The sequence below is a fragment of the Ursus maritimus genome, unplaced genomic scaffold, assembly GCF_017311325.1.
Source record: "Ursus maritimus isolate PB19 unplaced genomic scaffold, ASM1731132v1 scaffold_21, whole genome shotgun sequence".
NCBI lineage: Eukaryota > Metazoa > Chordata > Mammalia > Carnivora > Ursidae > Ursus > Ursus maritimus.
The window spans coordinates 31,249,710-31,268,940 of record NW_024424564.1 but is presented as its reverse complement, the minus strand read 5'-3'; the positions used below and the strand labels follow the sequence as shown (position 1 = coordinate 31,268,940).

General features: G+C 50.8%; 2 protein-coding genes across 2 annotated transcripts in view; one reads left to right on the top strand and one right to left on the bottom strand.

Moving 5' to 3' along the window:
- PLXNC1 (plexin C1) overlaps nt 1-10,622 on the bottom strand; it is a 142,457-nt gene extending 131,835 nt beyond the window's left edge. The window contains exon 1 of the mRNA XM_040637323.1: nt 9,558-10,622. Coding sequence (XP_040493257.1) covers nt 9,558-10,622 — 1,065 coding nt within the window. The remainder of the gene's footprint in view (nt 1-9,557) is intronic.
- Nucleotides 9,471-17,376, top strand: LOC103660103. Its single transcript, XM_040637812.1, has 4 exons — nt 9,471-10,094; nt 13,554-13,649; nt 15,847-15,943; nt 16,991-17,376. The coding sequence occupies exons 1-4, from the start codon at nt 9,471-9,473 to the stop codon at nt 17,302-17,304; spliced, it is 1,131 nt and encodes a 376-aa protein (XP_040493746.1). The 3' UTR covers nt 17,305-17,376.
- Nucleotides 17,377-19,231: the final 1,855 nt, after the last annotated feature.

The window sequence follows — 19,231 nt, the reverse complement described above, 5'->3', positions numbered from 1 at the left end:
TTGGAATCCAGTTTTTAAGACTGGTCACTGATGAAAAAGGAGCCTCAGGAAGATGTCAATGAGCAATGATTAGGAACAGCTGGTGTGTTTGAGAACCGGCTGACTCTTCCAAGACCGGGTGGGCGTGGGGTGACAGGAGAAAAACAAGAAAATTCAGCTTCATTCCCTCACAGGGAAATGCCCTTCCCTCTGGGCTACCTGGCTTCCTATCAACAGAGCTCCAGTGTCGCCCCTTCCTGGAAGCTCAGTTCACTGTGCTAGAATCACCCTCCTCTCCGCCAAATGGAGAACGCCTTTTCCCTCTGACGAACGTTTATTGAGGGCCACTAGGTGTGAGACCATCTTATGATGCTTGGGAGACAAAGACAGACCTGCCACTCCCCTCAAGGTGCATCCAGCCCCGACAGCACCGTGGTGAGCGGAACACAGAGCGTGGCATGTTCCCAGTCCCTGACTTCACTGCCACCCGCCTGCATGGTAGCTCTTCCTGGTGTCCCAAAGGCATCTAAAAATCAACATGAATTCAACTTGTCTTCTAACTGGTCACCAAAATGTCTCATTCTACATCTTAAAAAGCTATTTCATTGTATCCCTCCCCTCCACCCTCACTGCCACCACCCAGGTTCGCGTCACCCACATCCCTCAGTTGGGTTATTGCAATCCACAGAATCTGTGTGACTCTCTCCATGTTCACCATCACCACTCGAGACCGAGGCGACATCATTTCCCGCCTGGACCACTTCGGGAGCCTCCCATAGCTTTTCCTGCCTCCTCCAGGGCCCACCACCCGTCCATTCCCCACCACATTATCTAGGGACTCGACTCCCATTATTTCACTTCCCTTCCAAGGTTCTTCTGTGCTTTAAGAATAAACATCCTCTCCTTCCCACAGCCTGCAAGGCCTATAGGATCTGGCTGCTGCCGCCTTCTCCAACCTCCTGCCCCAACACTCTCCCCTCACCGCCTCCCCAGTACTCAACCACGCTAACCTTGGTCTTCCAGCTGACCAAGTCATTCCCCTTTGAGCCCTTGCACTTGTCCAGAGTTCGAGGAGTGCTTGCATCCCAGTTCTCCATGGGGACATCTACAACCATTCTTTCTAATCTTCCTGGCGTCGACTCAGCCTTCTTAAAGAGAACCTTCCCCAGCAACCTGCTCAGCTCGTTTGCAGTCCCAACCTCAGCCTGGGCCTCTCGTTCCTCATTTATGAAATGGAAGTAACAGTATTACCCACTTCGTGAAGTGTGGTGAGGATTAAATGAGTTAATATTGGTAAAGTGCTTAGAACACCACTTGGTACACAGTACGTGCTCCATAAATGCTATCATTTCAAGATAAAAAGAACTCTTTATTTGCTACATGTTGTCTCCTCTATTTACCACGGACAGAAATATTTTTGCACAGTGCTCGGCATGTAATAGAAACTCAAGAAATTGTTCGTTTGAACCAGTGAGCATCCTTCTAATCAGCTGTTTTGCCTCTCCGCTCTTCTGAGTAATCGCTCTAGAACACCATCAGATCCCTTCTGCCTATCGCCCTGCTCTTGTCTTCCATCAGCCGTGGCCATGGCTCACTCCCTGTTCGGCAGAATCACAGAAGTTCCTCTGAGATGCCTCAGGGACAGGCAGGGGTGGGAGGGGCATGCTGCAAGGTTCTGGGCCCTCCTAACCCTGCTGCCCCCTGTGTCCCAGGGCTTGGCCGTGGTCTCACCCGGAGCAGCAGGTCAATGGTGATCTACTAACCTTTCTCTCATAACGAGCCTCTGGTTAAGATGGATTGTAAAAACCAGGTTTGGGAGGTCTGAAAATGACTGACCATCAGGATAAAATCCAGCCGCCTTTGCCCGTCTCATTAAGCCCGTGGCCATCTGGCCCTGCATGCTCATTTCTGGACGCTCCCCAGCCAGGGTGAGCTACCTGCGGTTCGCAAGCTTATTCAATGTCCCGCCTGTGCACAATCTGTCCCCTCTCTGGAATCCCTTCCTTGCCTCCTCCACATGGCTTCGAAACGCAGCTCCAGCATCACCTCTCCGAAGCCTCCAAGATCTTCCCAGGCTGAGTCTGACACTCCGTGTAAGGGCTTCCACAGTGTCTCTTTGCTATCTCTCCGCCCGTGTCTCCTGGCATTGTACAGGCTTGCTTCCCTCTCCCCCTTGCCATCAGGGCAGGATGGGCGACTGCCACCTGTGAGCCAAATCTGGCTGCCGCCTGTTTTGGGTTTGTTTTTTTTTTTTTTTTGAATGGCCCACGAGCTAAGAATAGTTTTTACATTTTTAAATGGCTGGGAAAAAATGAAAAGAATATTTCACAAGTGAAAATTATATGAAATTCAGATTTCAGTGTGCATAAAGTTTTATTGGAACCCTGGCCCATTTGCTCATTTATGTATCGTCTACGGTTGCTTTCACACCACAGCAGCAGAGCTGAGCAAATGCAACAGAGACTGCATGTGGCATGCACAGCCTAAGATATCGGTGATTTGATCTTTACAGGAAAGGTCTGCTGACGTCTGCATGAGAGCATTGGCCAAGGTAGTGAGACTGGGATTCCTGGGGTCAAAGCCCCATCATAAGTCCACCAAGGAGAACAGTATCTGTAACTACTAGGCAGATACACCAATATAAAACTCAACTACAGACTGTGGGGGAAAAGGTCACAATTCTATTTAGTTTTGTGACAGTGTAAAAATTAGCATTTTCATCACGACAGAAAATTAAGACTAAAAGAACCCCACTATGAGCACACTTCATAAAAAGCAAAACAGAAAACTTAATACTACCATGATCCTACAAACAGGTTAGATCCATAACACCTACACATTGCCCCCATCCCGCCCCCCAGCAGACTTTGGGATTTCTCAGAGCAGGCCTCAGTCTTTACCAGCCACATGCCACCACATGTTCAGGGCAGACAGAGAACATCAAGAAGCTTAAAGGGAGGTAGAGATGGTACCACGCTATTGTAATCAACATGGTGGTCACAGTGTGGCTCTTCACCATTCCATTCTCAAGGAATCCGCCCACTGCACCTTCTGGGGACCATGTTGACCCCGTTCTTCTTATTGGACCAGGCATCCTGCCCCAAGGACAAGAAATCCCTACCCTGAATTAGGGCTCTAATCTGGTGTGAAAAGGTGAGTTGGACCCAATGCCATCTCTTTCTTGGTCATCTCAATAAATAATAGATTGTTGTTGCCAGTGGGTAGCCAGTGCAGAAGGTTAAACGCTATTGAGAGTTAGAGTGGGTATCAAAGCAGGCTACAGTATTCAGGGGGAGGGTGTGAGGGGCAGACGTTTGAGGAAGAGGCCACTGGATGGCAGGACAGAGGGAAGTAGCCATGCTAAGTCATGCTGACAGTGAAACCTTAGAACGAGCATCTGTTCGTCCTGCTGCTGAGCTTCTTCGAGCTGCCTCAGGTCCAGGACCTCCTTCTAACTCCATAGTAAGGAAGCCCCATCCTATTACTATTAATAATCCTGATGGTGAGGACAGTAAATACATGCATAGCATTTACTATGGGTCAGGTAGTGTTGCTCCTTAATCCAGACAATAATCCTGTGAAGTAAATAGGGTGCTTATTTATAAAGAAACTGAGGTACAGAAAGGTAAGAATTTGCTCAAGGTCCCACAACTCGTACATGGCAGCTTTGGTCCCAGTTGACCTGGTTCCAGAGTCCGTGCCTGTAACCACTACAGTCCTGCTCCCATTCCTAGATTTCCACATAATTCTACCTAGTTTTTTCCACGAAGGCCTCCACCCCCGATTTGAGCTTGCTTGAGTAGATGTTTGTTTCATGTAACCAACTGTGCCTAAGACAGAAATTTGTATGAGGACTGATGCTCTAAAGAGTAGATCCTCAGAGAATTTTAAGGTGTGGAGCTGGTTCTCATGTACAGGAGGGTGGAAGACTCTGGAAATCCCCCCCCACATCCTGGAATGAATTGCAAATAGACTGCTGTATACGAGAGGGGAGGAACTAATTAAACTGTGACCTTTGGGTTCCTGAGACTCTGACTACAAGCTCAAAAATGGAAAGGCTTTAGAAGGTTTTCTAGGTATTTGCTTTGAGCAATTAGAAGAGTATAAGGAGTGTAACAGACACATGAGAAGATGCTCACCGTCACTCATCATCAGGGAAATGCAAATCAAAACCACAATGAGCTATCACCTCACACCTGTCGGAATGGCTAAAATCAACACAAGAAACAACAGGTGTTGGTGAGGATGTGGAGAAAAAGCAGCACTTCTGTACTGTTGGTGGGAATGCAAATTGGTGCAGCCACTGTGGAAAATAGTATGGTGGTTCCTCAAAAAAGTTAAAAATAGAATTGCCATGGGATCCAGTAATTCCACTGGAATACTGGGTATTTACCCAAAGAAAATGAAAATACTACCCACTCAGTTTCTGATTTAGTAAGTCTGATGTGGGGCCCAAGAATGTGCATTTTTAACAAGTTCCCAGGCGATGCTGATCTGATGCTGTTGGTCCAGAGACCAGGCTTTGAGACCCATTGCCCTACAACATAAAGCCCTTTCCTCCTGTCACTGAAAAGCATGATCACGCATGTTATGAAATTATACCATAGAAATTCCAACCATGCTGGGTTTCTACGGTCAAAGTTAACTCCCAGATTGGTAAGACCAGAAGCCTGGCTCTACCAATAAATGGGGATTTCTGGGAAGAGCTGGAGGGGTGGAGGATGCCAGGTAGCCTGGGACTCAGGAAGAAAGAGGTCCTGACACATCAGACATTAAGAAAAAGCCAATGGTTAAGGGAGTATGAAGTGGCCAGACTCAGGAAAATGTTGCCACTAAGCACAGAAAATATTTCCAACATGATGCTGTAAGACCTGCATTTATTCATTCCACAAATATTTCTCAAGTCCCAGCTACACGCCAGATACCATGCTGGGTACTCTGGGTTAACAGAGAACAACACGTTACCGGTTCCTGACCTTCTGGGGCCTGCATTTTAATTGTGGTTGCCAATAAAGACAAGAAGGCCTGTAACCCAGACTTAACAGGCCGAGACCTCTGGATTCAGGACGTGAGCTAGGTTGTGTCCAAGAACAAAGACTGCAAGCAGCCCCTTGAGGCCTCGTTGGTCTCTCAGAGGTCGTTTGTGAGCCTTAACATAAAGAACGCCAAAGCGGTCTAAAAGGTGACAGCTGTGGAGCTAAAACCCTCTTAGCGTCTGAACTCTCGGGCGTCAATCTGCAAACCCAGAAAACCTGTTCACAGTCATGGATTCTCTGTTCCATCACTTCTACTGTCCACACACAGATGATCTTTCCAGAGCAGTGGCAAGGGCCTGACTTGCTCCACACAAGGTAGGATGGACACCAGAACCCAACATCCACGTGCCGGACTGTCCATGGCAGTGGCTTCAAAGCTCGGGTCCACAAGCCAGACCACCCATGTTCTCAATCTTCTGCCATTTAGCAGCTGTGGAACCTAACCAAAGCTCTCCAGTCCTCAATTTTCTCACCTATAAAATCATAGTAGCAACTACAGTCCTTGCCCCAGAGGATGACGGTGAGAATCAACCGAAAATAAGGCACGTCAAGTGCTTAGCACAAAGCATGGCCATTGTAACTACCCAGTAGGTAGTAGCTACGATTGCTTTTTCCCTCTAAGTGGGCGTTGGGTTTTTTTGAGATCTACCCTTGCATTTCAGCTGTGTGTAAAGGGGTAAAATTCACCATCTCGTCTTTAGATTGCAAAATGGCTAGACAGGATCATAAGAGAAACTAAAGGAGGAATAAACATCACAGGAAGACTGTGGATTTTGAGGTCAAGAGGCAACACACGAGGCTTCTGCACACAACAGCTAGAAGAATCTTGGGTTACTGTCTGCTGGGGAGCATGTGAGTGTTTTTGTGGTTGTTTGCATGACAGGCCTTGGAATTATGGGAGCGTGGAAGAAAGGGATGTGTCTCCCCGCAAGGGGTAGAATGAACTACAAGCGCCCATCCTATTAGCCGACAGTTATGAAAAACACGCCACCCTCGGGGTCTATGGAGGGGGTGGATGCCACTTGTAGACCACAGGCAACGATGGCAGGCAAACCACTGCGGAACAACCCGACTTTGAAACCTGGGTCCACTTTTCTCGGAGTGCACTGGTGTGCAAGGACAGCAGGAGTTCAGGGGGGGAGGAAGGTAATGAACTTGTACCTAATTTAAAGCCTTTTTCTATATTAACCCAAGCACACAGATAGGTTATGGAACAGAATGGGGTGGGGAATCACATGAGGTTTTAAAACACTTCAAGGGGCACCCTCCAGCCTCAACCGCACATTGTAGGGGAGGTTGGTTGCAGCCTCTTTAATGAGGACTTTCAAGGGAAAGTCTGAAAAGCGCTAGAGTAGTGGAAAGAATACAGAAGTAGACATTTCAAGACCTGAGTTTACTCTGGAAGGCCCAGGCGCTTATTTTGTTATCTTGAGCAAGTTACTTATCTTGAGCTTCCTCATCAGGTAAACGGGACTGTACCTCAAAGAATCACCTCCCGACTTGATCAGGGGCTCAGAAGAAATAATACACTGGAAGTGCTGTACAAATACTTCATAGGCTTGTCAGAGAAAGGGTCTACAGAAATCAGTGGCCGGGGCATGGGTGCAGGCTGAAGCTAACCTGCTCCAGTTGTGAAAGCGATTCAAAGTGGGTGGCAAGGCAGAAAAAGTAACGACCCAGCGTGTAGATGGCTGGGTGCACACTCATTGCACAAGCGCCTCATAAATTAATCCTCAGCAGAAGCAACTGACATGAGAGCCAAGAAAGGAGAAAACACAACCCAGTCACTCCTGTCACTTTGCTACCCGTGGTTGACTGAAGATGGAAAGAGGAGAGAGCCATCTAGTAGGAAAGGAGAAGGCCAGCAAATCCAGCCGCTCGTGCCTCACTGCCTATGGATTACTATAAAATTCCTGTGTCTGCTCTGCGGGAATCGCTGTTGGAATCTATTGAGACTCCCTCTAGAGCGTTTCAAGTCAGTCTCTTGTTTTAGGCACCTGTAATCCAGCATGCCTTTTCCAAAATGCATTCAAAACCTGAAAATACAATGCAGAACAAATGCAATCAAATGACATCATTGTTCTGAGTGACAACCAGGGGCACCCTGATCCTGTGACCCCATTAGATGGGGCTGCAACCTGCTATTGTCCTTTCAGTGGCAAGATCAGTAGCACCCGGCACAGCGCATTGCTTACGGAAGCAGGCATCAAACAAATATCTGTTGAATTAAGTATCTTATCTGCCTATTTAATAGGTTAGAAAAATTGTCAGCTTTTTCATCAAAACTACCACCTTTTTTTTTTTTTTTCATTCAAACCCCTCTTGAAATTCGCTTCCATTAAGGCTTTTTAATGCATACTAGCAGCACGGAATTTACTTAAATGAAAGAAAAAAAAAAGCAAAACTCCAAGCTCCCACCTGTGCAGCCATGACATGCTATTGTTTGAACCAGAGTATATTATTTAACTTGGATGACAAGCTCAGGGGGTAGGGACCCTGTCTTTCAGAATACACAGCTCTGAGCACACTGGGAATTCTTGATAAATAACAGCAGCAAGAAAGGCTGTGGAGGGACCTCTTTAATTATTTATTTTTCCAATTCCAGATTTTTGGCAGCACGTATTTATACCTGGCTTGATTTCCAAGGGCCAGCTCTCTCCCAGAAGCCCCCAAGAAGATGGATAAACAGCTCTCCTACCGCCCCTTCCCTTCCTCATCCCAGAGCAAGTAGCAACACCTGAGCCAAAACGTGGATTCTGAGTGCACTCGGGATGCCTGCTGGGTTTGGAAGGGAACGAAGTCCTCCAGGACCCAACCGGTACAGAGACGCAGTCAAGAGAAACGTCTTGGCTCCACACATCTACACAGCTGTCAGATGGCTGAGCTTGGACCTCCACTCTTATTACCTGCTGTGGGCCTCTGAGCTGTCTTGTCATTAACCCCAGAGACCAAGTATGCCTAAAACTTGGCACTAAGTAACATTTGGGGGTACATTCAAGTCTTTCAACAGAGGAGTAGAAGGCAATGATGTCTGCCCAACTTGAACTTAGATGATAAAGATCTAATCAAAGCATATTCAATATTATATGCATACGGCAAGACGAAGGCATTTAGGGGGCATTGTTATTTACGCTTTAAAAAAACATACCAGTAACTGCATGAAGGCATTATGTGTGTGTCCCAGCACACAACTGATAGGCAAGGAGGGAGAAGCAAATGACCATCTAAGGAACCTCGTAAAAGACCTCCGTTTTCTTTTTCTTCCTCCCTGGATAACAGGGCGAGTATTTGGCAAGATGTGCTTTGCAGAGAAAAGGGGTGGGTGGGGGTGGGAGTGTCTTTCTGTACACATATTAACATACCTTAGAGCCAACGCTCCCCTGTATGCTTACACAACAATGTATCACTACAACCCCTTTTCCAAGTGGAGACTTCTCCCCTCCCTCTCTGGCGCATTTTATACCAAAACAATGGCAACACCTGTAGCCGTTAATTTCTGCTCTTTGATTTCTGTCCAGTTATAAAGGAGGCTCTCAGCAGGCTCCCCTCTCAGGAGCCATATGTGGAGTCGATGTGCCAGCAGCCTTGGAAGGGAAACGGCCTCAGAGAAGTGCACAATGGCTCCATAATCCCCATCAACTGGACCCTCTTGAACCGCGGCTTTATTTTCCAGTCAAAGAACTGCCAATCTCCAAAGTCAAGCTGTGGCTGCCCTGGGAACCCAGGGGAACCCTGTGCTCTTGCTGGTGGGGCACAACCCAAGGGTGGTGCCTCCGAGCCCCACCGTCCAGCCCGCCAATGTGGAGCCCAGAAACTGTGTGGCATCCCAGCATCTTATCTTGCTGTCCCCTCCAGCCTGAAGCTTTTATCCACAAAGCCACCTCAGCCTCCCCTGCCTGTCCCCCCGGAGACCACAGCGCACTCCCAGCAGAGCCACAGCCCCGCCCCCTCCCACCGGGTCACGCTGAGGGTTCTGTTCCACCAAGCGCGAGCCCCTCTTCTAGGCTAGCACCGACCCATGTTGAGCAGGCTAGCAACTCTTCTGACCACATCACGTGTGTTGCTGGTTTGGGGGGGGGGGGCGCAAAGGCTGGGGTGTGGCAGCGCGCCCTTTAGGTTCCCCGGCTTCTCTGCCCAGGGCGCCTTGTTTGGTAACCGTGGAGAGGAGGGTCAAACCCACACGCCTGCTAAAACCGTACACCTGGGGAAGCGGTTACAGAAGGGAGGGGGGCAGGCTGCATGCGGAGGCTCAGCCCCAAACAAGCGTCGTTTGGAGAAGGATGGCACTGGATGCAGTCACTAGAGTTTTGAGCCAAACTCCTACCCTCTCCACCTTCCTTTTTACACTCCCTTTGGGGACCCCTGGCTGTACTTGAGGGTAGCCCGAGGTCTCGGAGACCGTACGAGAACGGCTCTTCGGCGGCCACCGGGCTGTGTGGATCCGGGACCTGGTAAATGGCAACCGGGTCTCCCTCCCGCTCGGCCTCGGCGGCGGCTCCCCAGCAAAAGCAGTCCCCCCGGGTTCCCGGGGGCAGGACTTACGCAGTTGTGCTCGGCCGTCTGGAAGTCCCAGGGGCAGCTCTTGGCGCGCTCCTGGATCTCACTCATCCTGAAGAGGCAGAGTGCTGTGGTGGCGGGGGAGCGCCTGTCCTGGCCCTCCCCGGTGGCCGCGCTGAACACGCCGGCCCAGACGCCCAGGGCCTCCACCAGGCTGGAGGACAGGAGCAGGCGCCGGCCGTCGGGGTGGCCGTGGCCGCAGTCGAGGGCCGCCTGGCCCTGGAACTGCAGCACCTTGGCGCTCTGCGCGATGCGCACCATGCTGGGCCAGCCGGTGGCGGCGCCGCTTGTGTAGTTGTAGGGATAGTAGGGGAAGTAGACGCTGCCGTTCCAGAGAAAGGCGTCCACGAAGTGCAGGCTGCCCGCGCTCCCGCGCAGCTTGAGGCGGCCCAGCTCCTCCGTGGCCAGGCTGCGTCCCTCCGTGTCCTTGAGGGCGATGGCGGTGTCGCGGTCGGACGCCGCCGGGTTGCAGCGGCTCGCCGTCTCGGGCTCAGGCAACACGTAGGTGGCGGCCACTGCCAGGTACCAGCGGTTCTGGTCCCCCGCGCGGTACACCACGCCGGCCGTCGAGCCCTGCGGGTGACACGACACCACCTCGGTGCCGTTGCGCAGGGAGCTGTGGCTCAGGTTGCCCAGGAGCCGCACCTCGCAGGCGCCCCGGTCGAAGGTCCAGCCGGTGAGCAGCAGCCCCTGGAGGTCGCCCGCCCCCTCGCTGTAGGGCAGCAGCAGCTTGCTGAAGCTGCTCCCCGGCCGGGGCCGCGCGGGGGGCGCCAGCGAGACGGGCTCCGTGCAGTTGCCCGCTTGGTCCCGGTACAGGCGCGAGAGCCTATGCTCCAGGCTGTAGTCCAGCTGGTCCAGGCAGCTGCCGCTCGCCACGAACACGCCGTCCTCCCGGCTCGCCGCGATGGCTCCGATGGCTTGCTCCGACCGCCACACGGGCTCGTCCGCGCCCCGGCTTGGCGCCGCCAGCGCCAGCAGATAGGCTAGCAGGGGCAGCGGCGTGGCGGGGCGCGGGGGGCGCGGCGGTGCCTTCCTCCGGGAGACCTCCATGAGGCTGGGGGGGCCGCCCCCGGGCAGGGCGCGCGGCGGCGACGGCGGCTCAGGCGCGCGGAGACGCGGGCGGCGGCGGCGGCGGCTCCTGCGCGCGCTCGGGCTCCCGCGGCCGCCCCATCCCCGCGGCTCGCCCGGGAAGGAGAGCAGGGAGGGCGGCACGCGGCGGGGTCGCTCCGGCAGCCTGTGCGGCGGCTGTGGCGGCGGCGGCAAGCCCTGCGCGCTTCGGCGCCGCTTCCTCCTCGCCCTGCTTCTCCGGAGAGTTCCTCTGTGCAGCGCTGGCGCTCGCGGGGAGGCGCGGAGGGTAAGGGAGGGGACGGGCGGAGGGGAGCGAGGCAGGCGGGGAGGGCTGGAGAGGTTGGGTGCGCTTGTGCGTTTCACTTTCCCATTGTGAAAGTGGGATGCAACTGGCCCCCTTCCTCATCCTCTTCCTCCTCCGCCCTCCGCCTCCTGCCCGCCCGCCCTCCCTCCCTCCACGCCCATCTCCCCTCCCCTCTTGATTCGGTGAGATAGGGAGGAGGAAGGTCTCGTAATTTGGGTTACTGTGTAGGTGGCCTCTTTCATCTATTCATAACAAAGCTGAGCCGCCTGCTGTTGCCGCCGCGACCGCCACCATCGCCCCTTGGCTCTCCCGGGGCTCCCGGGGCGCGCTAGCAGTACGCCGAGCGGGCTCCCGCGCGCGTCCGCCCGCGGGGCTGCTCCAACGCTCGGGTTTTGTTTATGAGAGCGGCTGGGGGATGCGCCAGGCTCGAGGGAGCGAGGACCCAGGGCGCCGAGGATTTGCAGCTGAGGCCCAGGGCTCAGGCCACAGGGAGGCTGCAGGGCGGCTGACAGGTGTGGAGCGGCGGGAGGGAGGCCCTGGGGAGGCGCGCGGGAGACGTTGACGAGCCGGAGGCTTAAAGGACCGAGGCGTCCCTGCCACAGGGGTTGGGTTTCCCCCGGTCAGAGGAGTGAGGTGGTGGAAAGGCAGGCGCCGAGACTCCGGTCTGGACAATCCCCGGGGCCAGAGCTCCCATATTTGAAAAGGTTCTCTAATCTCCCTTGGCAACGGAGTCCCAGGCTCCCAGACCTGGCGCTTAGAAAGTTCTACTCACCATCTAGCCTTAATGCTCCGGGCTAACATTTATTGAGCACTTACTATGTGCCGGGTGCTGTTCCAAATTTACCACATGGGTTAAGACTCATCTAATACCCTAATAACCCTTTTTAATTAGTGACTGTTATTATCATCATCCCCATTTAGTAGTGAGAATAATCGCGGTGAGGTTCTGGAACTCGCCAGGGTCCTGCTGGTTAACAGCAGAGGTGAGTTTCCAATCCCTGCCAGCTCCAGGGCTGCTTACACATCCCGCTCTAGCCAGGTGCCACCTGTGGTCACCCAATAACGCTGCGATATCATTTGCAGCAAGTGGGACTGCAAAGTTCCCCAAGTTAAGTGCTCCACCCTGCCCTCCCCAGCCCAGCCTTCTAATTTTAGAGCCAGGTGCCCTTCATTCCCTAGATGTTCTTCCTCTGTCACATCCTTTCCCACTTCTTTTCTCTGGACCCTCTGAGGTCTCCCCAACTCACCCAGGTGTGCCCCCAAAGCCACCGAGAATTTCTAGAGCACAGTGAATTTCTGAATCATTGCACACCTGGGTGTAGGTTCATGATTTCTCAGAAGGGGCCTCCTAGGTACGCACAAATGCCTCCCAGCTTCCTGAGGCAGCGGATGGCACCACCCGCACACTTGAGTCTGGCAGGTGACCCAGGGGGTATACCAGGGGGCTCCTGAGGACCCCAATGCATCCTTGCAAAAAGAGCTCTGTCTCTTCCCTGGCTACCTTCCGGGCCATAGCGCCCAGGAAGAGTAACTGGTTGCATCACCTTTCTTCCTTCCCCTCCTGGCTCCCCAACTCTAGTTGGACTCTTTGGGGAGGGGGAGGGGGTAAGTGGGCTTCCTCCACTTGCTAACCCTCTTGAAGGAGCAGCTGCCACCAGTTTCCAGCTTCTTCAACAGCGCTTCAAGTTCTCCCCAGTGCTGTTGGATAAGGCAGGAGAAGGAGCTCGGGCAGCTGGAGCAGAGGGTGGGGTGAGGCAGGAAGCAGAAGAGAAACACAAGTTTCTGTGCTTGCTGTGCAGTTAAAGGATCCTATCATTCCAGCCGTGGCTCTCATAGTCTGTATCCAGAGTGGTCATCGTCCCATTCATAATTTCCTTGTGTGAAATTGGATGACATTATCTTTGCCTGCTGGTGGGCAGTAAATACTCTCCCATGAGCTGGGTGGCGGAGGCAGCCGGGGCCGTGGGGAGAGTGGAGGAGTGAGGGAAAAGGCCTGGGACCCCAGGCTGACGTCGGACAGGAGACGGTCGGCAAGGCACATCAGGTGCTCTCTCTGCTCCAAGATAGTCAGGCCTCACTCCCCCTTTCCCTGCCCACCTGAAGTGCTTTAAGAACCTTCGCCCTGCTGGAAATGGGAAAAGTACTACCAAAGAAACACCTGCAGAAACTGGCAGAAGCCCTCACAGCATAGGAGGGGATTTCCGTGGTGGACATGCTGACAATTTTCCCGGTGAATGATGCAGAACGCGGCGGTCTTCGCTGCCGCAGTGAACCCGCCGTGGCCGTGCTGTTCTGTGCTGAGAAGCAACAGTTCAGTTCCGTTCTGGAGATAGTTTTACTTCACTGGTAACCACGTAACTTCTCTAAGTCCCGCAGAGCCGCGACAATCAGCAGCAGAGCGTCTTGCGAGCCGTTTGGGTTAAACATACTCTACGGTACAGCATTTTGATCAGTACCCAACTCATTGCCGCCGCTTTCTGAGAAAGAGACATCTTAAAAATACTACCAGCAAGGAGTATAAATGGCTCTGATGGCTGCAGTTTCTCGCCATTCTAGGACCTGGGGCCACAAGCCCCGTTGTTGAAAGCATGCATTCTTTTTCTTTCCAGTTAATTGTGTGCCTATGGAGAAGGAAATCAGGAGCTGTGCCTACTTTTCGGCATGAAAAAGGCCGCAGACCAGGAAGCATGTCAATGTGTTCTTTGGTGAGTCTACCCCATTTTGTACAAACATGTTTGCCCCTTTCCACTTTTCCTGTGCACTAAAGCTCCACCTTCAGGACACAAATTCACATTTAAAAAGTGTGGGAAATATGAACAACAGAAATCAATATTTGGGCATGTGGATTCTGTATGTCTCGGCTCGCTTGCTCCTGGACGCTGGCGTCCAGCCAGGGCTGCGAGGCCCACTGGTGACACAGCTTCCCTCTCCCGCTGATGGAGCCCATCCTGGTGGGTGTCACTCATTGCACATTCGGAACTCCTTGTCACACAACTGGCTGAAACCCAAAGAAAAAGAAGATGGTGCAGATTTATCCTCCAGACAGAGGCCTGCTACCAGGGAAACAGGCGCTTCAGACTGATTCCGAGCAGTTTTATTTGTAGCATTCACTAGATGGGAAAGTCTTCATAATGAGAAAATATCAACTCCCTCAGGCATCTAAGGCAATCTGGGTTAACCAGACCATCCACAATCAGACTCATTTCGGCCGGACAGGACTTTATAGATTCAGTGGTTTCCTGCTGATGTCAGTAGGCAACTGGTCGCAGTCACAAGATAGCGATCATGGGTGTTTTCAGTTTGCTTTCTGACTTAAAAAAACTGACAGTGATCTGTAGGATGACTGGGCTGGCAGAGATCGAGAGCAGCTAAGATATTAGTTCTGGTGGTCAGCGAATTCTCTGCTTTGTCTAAGGAGTTACAACCCCTTCGGCAGCATTTGGAAACGCCAGTGGGTGCAATGGTACCGGTGTTGTCCTCCTAGGACTCAAGACAGGCTACTTCCTTCTCCACAGCTTTGCTCAAATCTATGTGGTCTTCCACCTCCAGGCCCTTATCAAAGCTCCCAGCCCCTTCTGGTGACTGACAGGAAAAAGAAATGAGCCAGCCTCCTTTCTAGTCTGCTGATGAGTAGATGGTTGAAAGCAGATAAGATGAAGAGCCATTTAATAAGTTTGAATTGATGCTGAGAGACAAGTTGAATGCAATTCAATCAACATGAAGAGTCAGTCAAACGCAGCACAGTTAAGATGTGGCTGAAAGAACACAATGCTTCGTCTTCTCGCCCCTCCAACATGGCCCCAGACAATTGTTGAGCATTCTTATGCTTGGTGATACTGCCCCATGCCTTTGGTTAAAGTGATGAAGGCCCAGTGGTGTTCCTTCTGTAGGGAGAATTCCAATTTACCCCGAGCCTTACTGCTGTCCTCTTTCCTGTCATGGCTTAATAGCTCATGGTCATTCACCAGCAGAGTTATAATCATAGATGGGGGAATGGGTTGGAGGTACAAATAAACAATTCTCGACTCAAGGTCCAAAGGCTTCCTTTAAGCTAAATAAAAGCCTTCAGTCAGCTTTAGGGACCCATGAGTTATTTCCTATACAGGGGATGTCAACTGTTGGTTGTTTTTAAGAGACTGGTATCTAGGACAACATCCTGGCGCCCTAGTACCTCCCTTCTCGAGTAATACACTCAGGGTCGTGAAGTTTCTCTTGAGCCCTTCTCCAAAACTTTCCCCAAAAACATCGGTGGTTAAGAGTCTGAGACCCTTGCTGGTTGAGAGCAAAATATGGTAAATCATCACAGTGTTTTTCCAGACCAGCTGGAGTTCACCCTGCGTGAAGTACACAAAATCATTGGTTAATTATTTCTTCCGATTCGGGGAATCGCTGTGACTTGCTGAGCAGTCTCTTGGTCACCAGCTTTTGTCTGAATTTCACAAGATTCAAGTCTGCCCCTGCTCATATTTTCCTTGCTGTTCTTTTGAAGTTTGGAGCCAAAAGGGCATCAAGGACTAGACACAAAATGCTGATCCTCCTGTAATACAGTATGTTTTCCTGCATCTCTGTTCTGCCGTCACAGCTCCGAGGCTCCCTGCCAGCATAATCCTAGGCCCTGAATCCTTTGATAACTGGCAGCTTGGCATAAACCCCTTCAAAGAGAAGAGCTGCCAGAAACCAGGCCCTCATATTAATAATAACTCAAACTCTTGAAATGAATAGCAGAAGATAAGATAAACACGCAGATAACTTCACAGTCACTCATCCTTCCATTTCCTTGAGATCCTGACAGGGGAGATGCTCTGAGCTGACAATAAAGTTTCTGGACTTGGCCATGAGGGGCCTGCTGCTCGCCCCCCAACTGGCACCCCTTCTGATTCTTGTGCCCTTGCCACTCCCTAGAAAATACTTCCACCAAGGTGGGCCAGAAGCCACTGGCATCGCATCAGCTTTGAGCATGGGTCATGGCTGTCAGGAAGCTCAGCATCTGGTCTCTGTGGTAAGGACATCCCCTCTCATGCCCCACCTGAGGAAGGCACTGGGAGTACGGAGGTCCAAACAGCCTCCCTCGGACACCGGCAGCCTCGTGCACAGGGTCCCACCTGCAGCTCCCAGGGAAGACCGAGCATTTGCCCAGCCTTCTGCACCCTTTCTAATGCTTCTTATTTCTGTGTTCTTCCCCATCTGTGCTGGATATTCTCCATTTCTCTCCACATCCCATTTCCCCACTCTTCCCCATCCGGCTTTCTGCCCAGGGGTTCGATATTCATGGACATCTTCCTTGCCTTTTGGATTCAGCCAATGAGAGGTGCCAGCAGGAGATCCACCAAAGGGGTAACATCCAGATAGTTCTTCTCCCAGCTCCCTTCCTGCTGCTCTGTGTATGGGCCTTAGCTGTGTCCCTCTGAAGGCCGCAGATCCTGTGGGCAACCTTCTCCCACAGCCTTCTCTGGCTCATAGCCGCTCCCTCACCCTCAGGCCTGCGGCAGCCAATGCCTTCCTCGGCCACTAGCCCTTCCTGCTCTCCCTTCAGCCGGCGCACACGTCTGCCATGGTCCCTTCAATAATGTTTCCATTTGCATGTGTCCCCTGCTGTCAGAACCATTCCTCCACCTCCCTCCAAACGTGGATAGAGAAGTGACTCAGCACAACGTCTAAACCCAGACGTTCTGTCTGTCCATCGATGGAAAGCATGAGAGACTGCCAGGCACAATGGAACACCTAGTCTTTCCAAATGTTTGGTTCTCCCAAAATCTGGCAATGGAAAAGCTCCACTTTTCTTCTCTTGGCACAGACTCTCCTACACTAAGTTCAACCTGGTGATACAGAGAAATGGAAACTCGACTGGCTAGGATTGTATTTTTTTCCAGCTAAATCATAAAACTGAAAGCTTTACCTTAAAAGTAAACCGGGAACTACTGGGAGCTAAGGGTTCAGAAGGTGACGTGGGGACGGAGGTGGTTATGATCTCTGAAACACTGCTGAACGTTTGAAGTGTATTTTCAAATAAGACACGAAACTGAACACACTGCTTTTTCCTTTTTAGACATTTCTCCTCAAGAGTGCGCTTCAGCCATGCCTTCAATACAGTCGACAAATTCCATTTTTATTCTTATTACCGACACAGGATTATTAAGAGATCGCCAAATTTCCTCATCTCCAGACCTTGCCCCATCCCACCCCCCACTAACCTTTAAAGATAAATTGGATATTCTTGGTTCCCTCATGGCTCAAGGACAGGTGACCCACACAGCATTCTGTGGAGTAGAAATAGAAATCATCTTGAGTTCTAAAGACGGTACTTTTTTTGAGGGTACTTTATTTTTACCCTGCTACGATTTCTGTGCTTTAATCATCTGAACCAGCCAATTTGAAACCCAACTCCCCTCATTTATTGGACATTCTTAATGGTGATTAAATATTTACACTGTCAGAGGCCTTTTTTTTCCCCACCATGAAAGCTGCACATTTGGAACATTCAGGAGCTTTAATTGTCAAGAAAGGCACACTTACGTTCATAGTCAAAATAATCAAAGACGCATTGGTCAGTCTCTTTGGTTGGGGGCTGGGGGGACATGTTGGTGACAGGGCAGGTGTGTGGTCCCAGCAAGTTGGCTTTCTTGCTGAATGAGGACTAAAGACAGCTGTTCTGAGGCCAATTAGCAGAATCAGCCTGGTTCAAGATCCCCCTCGTGGCTATAGGATCCTTGGAAGCCCGCCCGCTAGGACTGAAATCCAGCCTGTCTTCTGCTCACCAAGCCCTGCTTCCTGCCATGGGGTTGGGTATGTCCAAAGGAAGAGATGTTTTTTCTGTGTACAGAGACTCTGTAGGCTAGCTGTGCTCTAGGCAGGCCTAGGGTCCAGACCCAGTGCCACCACTCGGTAACAGTGCAGCCTTGGGATCTCTGAGCTTCTATCTCGTTGGGTTTCCAAGCATATTCAATGAGATAATATGGGCAAGACATTTAGTACAATGCCTGGCACACATGAAATGCTCAATAAATAATAACATCATTATTATTATTACTATTATGAGATACCAGGGGGCTCCAGGGCTGTGTTGACCCATTGTGTGAGTTTGCTAGGGCAGCCGAAACCAAACACCACAGACTGCGTGGCTGATACAAGAAGAATCTATTTCCTCAGAGTTCTGGGGCCTACAAGTCTGAGATCAAAGTGTCAGCAGAGTTTCTTCTGAGGCCTCTCTCCTTGGCTCATAGATGGCCTTTATTCTCCCCATGTCTTCACATGTCTTCCCTCTGTACACATCTGTGTCCAAATTTCCTCTTCTTCTAAGGGTTCCAGTCATACTGGATTGGGACCCACTCTGACCGACTTCATTTTACTTCATCAAAGATCCCATGTCCATAGACAGTCACATTTTGAGATACTGGGGGTTAGGACTTCAACATATGAATAGGGGAGGGGAGAGATACAAGGTAGCCCGTAATACCCCTTTCAAATCCCATCCGTAGGAAGGCATTTTAAGTAGCATTTCCAGGGCACATGCCTAGTCCTGAGCATATTACTTGGGTTTGACCAGCACTAAGAACTTATGCTCATCTTTGGCTCTTACCGTCACTATTATCAAAAACAACAAGTGTTTACTAAGGGACTGCCGTTTATAGGGCTTTATGCTAAGAGCTAGGGATATACCAGGTCCTGGCTTTCATTCTTAGCAATAGGATATTCTTTAAACAAGCCACGCCCTTTCATGCCTCCATGCTTTTGCATATGCCATACGTTTTATCCAACATATCCTCCCCCTCTTTTCCACCTTGCAAACTCCTATGTATTTGTCAAGGCTTAGTTTAAAAGCCACTTTCTCTTGGGAGTCTTTCCTGAAAATATACTAGAAGCTCTCCACCAGACTATGAGTTCCTTAAAAGATTAAAAGAGAAATCAAGTTCTGATTCATCTTTGTGCCGCCAGGAATGAGCACAGGGCCTGGTGTATAGTAAACGTTCACTCATTTATTCCAGAATGATCATGAGTATCTCTTGCTTATCAAGCTTCTTTCTAGCGCTGTACTCAAACTTGTCTGTTGAATTTGTTTAATTGACCTGATTCCTCCACTTCGTTACAAATTCCCTTCTCTGACATTGAACATTTTATTTACCAGTCTATGATCGCATTTACATCTTGCAATTTACATTATACCCTATACATTAATTGTGTATATATCTTTTACTCGATTGTAGATTCCTTGAGGTCAGGGGATGGTGTCTTGTTCAGTTTCTCTCCATAATTTCTTGTATGCTTCCAACTTTTTGTTCATTTACCTTCT

What these genes read in the sequence shown, in the direction of transcription:
- LOC103660103 (XM_040637812.1), top strand. Translation starts at nt 9,471, where the DNA reads ATGGCAACCGGGTCTCCCTCCCGCTCGGCCTCGGCGGCGGCTCCCCAG. An exon ending in TAGGTGGCGGCCACTGCCAG is followed by an intron (nt 10,095 to 13,553) that starts GTACCAGCGGTT and finishes TTTTCTTTCCAG; the next exon opens with TTAATTGTGTGCCTATGGAG. An exon ending in CTCAGCATCTGGTCTCTGTG is followed by an intron (nt 15,944 to 16,990) that starts GTAAGGACATCC and finishes TTTCCTTTTTAG; the next exon opens with ACATTTCTCCTCAAGAGTGC.